The sequence below is a fragment of the Belonocnema kinseyi genome, chromosome 5, assembly GCF_010883055.1.
Source record: "Belonocnema kinseyi isolate 2016_QV_RU_SX_M_011 chromosome 5, B_treatae_v1, whole genome shotgun sequence".
Lineage (NCBI taxonomy): Eukaryota > Metazoa > Arthropoda > Insecta > Hymenoptera > Cynipidae > Belonocnema > Belonocnema kinseyi.
Genome location: NC_046661.1, coordinates 57506410 through 57513852, shown reverse-complemented (window position 1 = coordinate 57513852; position 7443 = coordinate 57506410). Strand labels below are relative to the sequence as shown.

Genomic DNA, 7443 nt, shown 5'->3' with positions numbered 1-7443 from the left:
TTCGAAAACTGATTTTCAAGCCATCAGGGGCCAACTCGAGCGGCCTGAAGCGGCCAGGCAAATTTTATGCGTGGTTATAGAATCCGGAGTCTCAATTATTTATTTAACTCAAGTTATTTTCTAAAAAATAGGAAAATAAACTCGATATGTTGATCTATAAATTTTATTCCGAAGCAATAAAAACAACTTATTCGGAAATGTACATTGACACTCAAAACATAAGATAAAAAATTTACTTTTATAATACTTCCAACATTAGTTTTGAGGATCACTAAGTAGGTGCATCAGTCCCTAAATAAAAGGGCGGTGGTAGGGAGGGAGTGGAGAAATAACATTTCTTTATTAGTTACGAAACTAATACGAAATTAAAAGGAAGTTTTGTATTGAAGTGTTATTGATAAACCATTTTTAAACCAGATATTCCATTTATCTATTTTAATTAAAGACAGATTTTTTATTTGCCATACTAAATCTCAGTAGCGTTGCCTAAATAGTGATTTTCGATCTCAATAAATTAATATTTTGAATGTTAACAACAAATTTTAAAAACGAAACACCTATTACTGGCTTTTTCTTTCTGGAAAGTTGGGTTTTACACCTTACCCTAGCATCCTCCTCTTTGCCTGCTTGGCTATCGATGCCATTGATATGATTCAGGGATTTTCCTACATGCATCACATATTTCGCACTGGGACGTGCTGTTGCATTCCGCCGCTCAGTTTCCATCTTTGCCACTTCTTCAGAAGGTTTTGGTCCGGTCAGGATGTTGACACTTCGCTGCTACGTGGTCGTGGCCTTGACAGTCACAGCATCTAATAGTCTCCGTCTTCTTCCTTACCCAGTAAGACACAAATCCACCTTCGAAGTGCCCTGTTCGGAACAGTTTTTCGGTGGTCCATAGAAAAACCTGAGAGTACTTAATGTTACTAGAGACAGCCCATTGCAAGCCTGTAACCGCGGAAAGTTCATCTCAGTGTAGAGTATTCAGCTAATTTTTACTCTTTTCAAACGATTAACTGCAACATTTCTTACTCCAAGTTTGTTTTGTGTCCACTTTGCTATCTCTACATAGGCCTCTATGCATCCGCGACAGATTTTCTTTTACATAACTTTCGTTTCTCCGATGTTGCACTCCACAAGATGCCTTTACCTCCTCCTCCTCCTCTGTCGCCTCGTCGAGGCCGTGGATCTCCACCTCGGTGTAGGAAGTAGCTCGCGCAAGTTCCTCGCTTGCCCGACAGCCACTCTAATGGCAGAGACCTCTGCCATCCTCTGTCCTTATCAGTTTGGTTTTGACCTGTTCTCCGTTGCCCAACTCAATAACGACGTGGCATTTTCTAGCTTGCCTTTCACTCTTGATTTCAAGGCCGAGGGTATCCGGCTTCACCTTCCTTTTGAGGTTTTTCAGGACCTCCGCGTAGCTTGATCCCTCCGCCTGTTTGATTAGAACCGCCTGGGGACGTGCGCGTTCCAGACTCTTCTTTATATTTGCTGAATTGAGGCTAGGTTTAATCCCCTTCACGTCGTTCACCGTGGCTGCTGATCCTGCTCCATCGACGCGGATCCTCATTTTCTTTATTGATAGTTTGGTCGCACTCGACTCTGAAAGAATTAAAAATTCACCAAGTCCGAAGTAGTGCTATTGAGATCTGTTTGGATGTTTCAACGCTTTAGGCTACTTGGATTCTCAAACAGAACCTGAATTGCTGTATATTTAGATTGTTACATAGAATTTTATCGATGAGCACCAAATCCCATTCCTGTTAGGATTTGTTTAGATAATCAAATATCGTAATATACTTAAATTTTTAACCTCAATCTGAATTGGTTTCTGTGTTGGAATCGAATTAGAGTTTCACCGATGGTGCACTAAGTGCTACTTGCTTCTTGAATATGCTTGGATTTTCGAACAATGTCACCTGCGTACTTGGATTTTCAAACTTGGTCTGAATTTTATTCTTTTCGGATTCTTAAATAGAACATTATAATCGTGCAACAGGTCCTAGCTGTTATTAGGATCTTTTTGGGTGATCAAATATCGCAACTTACTTAAAGAACAAACTCAATCTCAAATGGTTTCTGTTTGAAAATCCAGATTGTTTCACCAATTGTAAACAAATTTAAATTATAGTTATTATAATTGAATTGGAATTTTTTATTCTGTAACCTGCTGTGATTCCACAAACAAAAATCAATTCAAATTTAGTTTGAAAATCTAATTAGATTGTGCTTGGAGATTCAACTTCATTACAGTATTGGAACATCCTGACATAATTACGGGCTTAACACGCCATCGAAAAAATTGTTATTGTTTTAGTACTGCCTTAAAAAGAGCTATACGTTATACGCTACAACTGAACAATTCATTAAAATTCGATCAGCGGTTTCAGAGTTATGGGGTTTCTACAAAGTCTGTAAAATCCTGTAAATTCCTGAATTTTGAAATTGTTGGAAAACCAGTCTAACTATAAGCTTTTGTCTTTTATCTTCAATCTTAAAGCAAAGATGGAATTTTTATCCAATCCTTAATATTAACAGCTGATTTTATTTCTTAGAAATTTGTCTAGTTTTGCTTGGTTGGGTTTCATTGAAAACATTTTGTTTTGAAATAATATTTTTGTAAACAAATTTTATCTGGACAGCTTATACCTGAAATTTCAGTTAAAACACAACAATCCATATTCGCAGCATACATTTTCAAGATGGCAGTTCCTCTTAAAAACTCCTTTCTGCTATTTAAGTAGGCCACACTAGCTTCCATTTATATTAACCTTCTCTGAAAAATAAAAATAATTATAATATTAGTGACATTACAAAGTATACAATCACAGAAAAATAATAGTTAACAACAATACAAATTTCTGCTACAGAGGCTTGCAAAATGACAAAATGGGGTAAATGGAGTCCCTGCTCCGTAACTTGTGGTCAAGGCTACAAACTAAGGCAAAGAAGCTTCGAAGACGACTGGGCTGCCCATACACACAAATGTAATATGAGTCTATCAGACAGGCAACAATGCTTCGGTATAGTTGGTGAATGGTAAGATTTTATTTGGATCGGAATCTCTAAAATTGTAACTTTTCTCGAGAATTTAAATACATCACACATTTTTTAAATAATAAAAGTAATATTAAGGATAAGGCGATTAGGCACTCGGGCTTCCCATTATAGGTCGGGGGTGCAATACCTGAGACGACACCTTTGGAAATTTTGCTTTTTATTTTCAACGAGGTTCTGGAGGTTCGTCCCTCTATCATACAATTGAATGCAACCCATTTCTTAGATTTTGGGGTAAAAAAGAAACCAGGCTGCCCAAAATATATCATATTAGGCCCCGTGTAAGAAATTTCGTTCGAAAAATCCAACTAAAGAGCAAACAATGCCAAAGACATATGCAGGTATCGCAGCGCAAAAGGATCTCAAAAATGGAATTTTGCAGTAATTGCTTAATGAAAATAGGAAAATGTAGGAAAAATATTTAAAATTTATTTTGACATGTAAAAAAAAAAGAAAAAATCATTATATAAGAAAAGTGACACAGTCCAACTCCGATAACTTTCCAACATCGGGGCTATAAGGGCGGAAAATTCCAGGAATTGTGGACTTATCGGATGCCCCCTCTAGTAGCACGATATTAGGTGCGCGCATGCGTAAATCGTGGGCGAAAATCATGAGCAAAATAGCACACGTCGTGGTAGAATCCCATTTAGTTTGCGTGCCGTACGTGTGATGGCGTTTTAAGGGGAGTGTATATTTATCGGATGGCAAGTTATCGGTGTTGTACTGTATTTTTGAATAATGTTTTTTTAAAGATTTCTGTCATCAAAAAAGAATCTTTGTAAAAGTTTGATATACTTACGTTGTTGGAAATCCATTCAAGGTAACATAAAAAATTTGCGCGCAAAATTGAGCGAGCCTAGGGCACGCGACTGTTGATTCTCGATAATATATTTATCTCGCGCATCGCGCTCGCTGATGCATTTACCTCGCGCTCCGCGCTCGAACTTTATATATTCCCCACACTTGTGCACAGATTCTTTAAAACTAAAGGTCAAAGCATCAACAACAGTAATTTGGTGATAGTGAAGTCTCTTGCGTTAAAGCTCCTGCGGCTTTAACGAACACATTCTCATCACGTATCTCCTGCTTCGCACTTGAATTTTTCCCTCAAATCGTATATCATTTGAATAAATGTACATTATTACAATTCATAACATTCATTGATATTAAAAGACGTAGTTTCATTGTCTCGTTTAAAAAAAGGCGCATTCTTTAAAACAAAATTGCTTAATAAACATTTTATTGCAACTTCACCCGGTTTTTTCAAAAACTGAATTTGCTTATTTCCAATCTTATTTTTACGATTTAAACGTTACATACACGGCCTATACATCAGCCTTACCTTTTTTAACTTCTAAATTATATCCTAAACCTCAGTGACCCACGAAACTTCGATTAATGAGGGGTTAGGTCGGGGGGGGGGGGGGGGGGGGGGGGGGGGGGGGGGGGGGTTGTTCACATTCCCGGCTCTCCTTTAGGTACGAAACCAAAAACTTCTTTTTTTTTATTTATTGTGTCTTGAAAACACATTTATATATTTGAGAATCTTTAAAATACTGTGAAATGGTTGAATGAAAAAATGTAATTTTTTATTTTCCATTATTTTTTTATGCTGTAAAAATTTGAATTCACGATTTTTCAAGAAAATTCAAAAAGTTGTTATGATATTCTTGTAGGTAATTCAAAAATGAATATTTTTCTTCTCTTGACTTTTTTCATATCGTGCGTTATTTGGCTTAAAATGTTCATTTTGGAGTGTTTTTTAGAATATTGTAAACGCTATAACTCTGGTAAATTTTGGTTTTATCAAAAAAAGTCATGCGGAGAAATTGTTTGTTTTTTTGAGCACTATAAATAATTTTGCAGAGAATTTTTAAATCATAAAACAGTAGTCTTAAAAATGTTCTAAATACGCTCACTTTTTGAACTTTCATCCAAAATGGCTGGCTAACGAACTTGACCTTTAGCTTAGGACACTAAAACAGTGTACCAAAGGCCAATCCAATCTGTTCATTCTTTTGAAAGTTATCGTGCCATTTTTTAGGTTGAAAATTCAATTATTATTATAATTTCTACAATAAAAGACAAAATTTTAACAAAATAAGTGAATTTTCAACAAAATAGTTTATTTTTCGGCTACAGATTTGAATTTATACAGGAATTTTCAAGGCATTTTTAACCTTTCTTAATGAAATAAACTTTTAACGAAGATGTTCAATAATTCACCAAGAAGATTAATATTTAAACATTTAGGATATTTAAATCAGATAAAAATCTAACTCAAACCTCCTTTTTAACGACCAATAATCAAGTTGATGTAAAAAATTCCTGAAAATAAAATCAAGAATCAAACGACTAAATTTGGACAACCATAATGAAATGTTCCCATTGCAATCTGAAAAAAGGAACATTTTTCTCTTCTCCTTTCCCCCTAAAAAGGAAAAAAAAACTATTCATCTTTAATTTTAACAAAAATAAAAAGGAGGAAAGAAAAATGATTAATATAATATTATAATATTTTATTATAGTATATTATAATTATATTATTAATTATATTATCATATTATATTGCTATACTATTAATTATGTTACATTATATTATTATAAGTTTTAATATTTTACCATCAAAGATTTAACTTAAACAAAAATTTTCAATTAATATTATACCACAAAAAACTAAGTTTCAACAAAATACTGTTATTTTCAACCAAATAGCTGAATTTTCAATTAGAGTGAAGATAAATTATATTGTACCAAATATGGAATAGTTAGATTTTTAAATTAAAAAAATTTATTTTCAACGACAAAAAACGAAATTTTAACAAAAATATTAATATTTTTAAGCAAGGAAATTAATTTCTAACAAAAATAGTTAATCTTCAACGAAAAAGATGAATTTTTAACCAAATACTTATATTTCCAACCAAGCAGACGAATTTTTAATAAAGAAGATTTAATCTTTACCAAAAAAAGATAAATTTGTAACAAAATAGAAGAGTTTTCAACCCAATTTTGAATTTTTCAGGGATTTTTAAAATTATTATTTAAATTTTCGACCAAAGAAAAAAGTTTTCAGCCAGAAAGTTGAACTAGTTATCAAGAAAATTAATATTTAAATTTAATTAATTTCAATGTAAAAATTCCAGATGTTTTCGTTTTTCTTCTCAAAAAGTATTTATCTTGAAAAATATGGAAAATCTGAAAAATGCCAACTTTAAATCAAATTTGTCATATTACAGGATCAATGCATAAAGAGAAACTAAAAATTTTAATAGGACCAGCAAAAAAAATTGATTTTGATAAGTTTTGATTTTAAAAACTATTATTTGAATTAAAATGATGGGATAAAGATATGGAAAAAGAGCAACCTGTCACTTTTTCATTTCATCGTCTTTTTTATACTACTAAGCACTGGGGTACCCTTATGTTTAAGGGCCAATTTAGACCCTCTCATCAGGAATTATTTATAGGAAATCTACCAGGTCTGATTGATAGATTTTTAACCTAGTTAAAAGTAATAATTTTATCCAAAAAGGAAACTAATTTTGTATTGATTTGTGAAAAAAGTGATAATGATATAAAAATTATTTTCTATAATAAGAAGGGAAAGCAATCATTTTAACCAAAAAGGACAACAATTTTGCTGATCACAATATGTAGGTTCGTTAATTAAAAAATTCATGATATTTTTAAATGGTTCTCACAAACTATCAATATTTCCCCATCTTAATTCATTTCTTTGAAAATAATAATACCCATAATTAGATCTATTCAAAAAATTATTTAGAATTACAAAATTTTAATGGTCAACTTTCTGTGTATAGATGATGATCCAATATTTTCACTAAGTACATCATGACATTAATTAAAATCCTGTTAATAATCACAGGTGATTCAATTTCCAATGAATTTTTTTCGTAGTTTGTCCAAAAACTTAATTTTTATTTTAAATGTTGTTTTTACGAATAAAACAAAAATTATGCATCCTATCAAAACATGATTATTGAGAAATTTGTTTGACCGCAAAATGGAATATTTGATTTTTCATTATTTTTTTTTGTGTTGTTTGGTTTGAAATTTTCATTCTCGTTTTTTTTTATTTTGTAAATGCTGTTACTTTGGTACTTTGAATTTTATCGAAAGAAGTTATTGGGATCAATTCTTCATCTTTCTGCGTACTGCGAGCATCCGTACACAGAATTTTCAAATCTTGAAAAAAGAATGTCTACCATTTTGAAAATGCTCAAACTTTTCTCATTTTTATCTAAAATTGCTGACTCACAAACTTGACCTTCAGTTAAAAAAAGGAAGCCTATCAGGCTGATTCAATTAATCAATTGCAACGGCACACAAAAAAGTGGTATTTCCAACAGACTACACTAG

The 7443-nt window shown here is 32.5% G+C and overlaps 1 protein-coding gene across 8 annotated transcripts in view; it reads left to right on the top strand.

Annotated features, from left to right (window-relative positions):
• LOC117172679 (spondin-1-like) overlaps positions 1-7443 on the top strand; it is a 316699-nt gene that overhangs the window by 257496 nt on the left and 51760 nt on the right. For all 8 annotated transcript variants that reach the window (XM_033360810.1, XM_033360809.1, XM_033360808.1 and 5 more), the window contains one exon: positions 2871-3039. In XM_033360810.1, coding sequence (XP_033216701.1) covers positions 2871-3039 — 169 coding nt within the window. The remainder of the gene's footprint in view (positions 1-2870; positions 3040-7443) is intronic.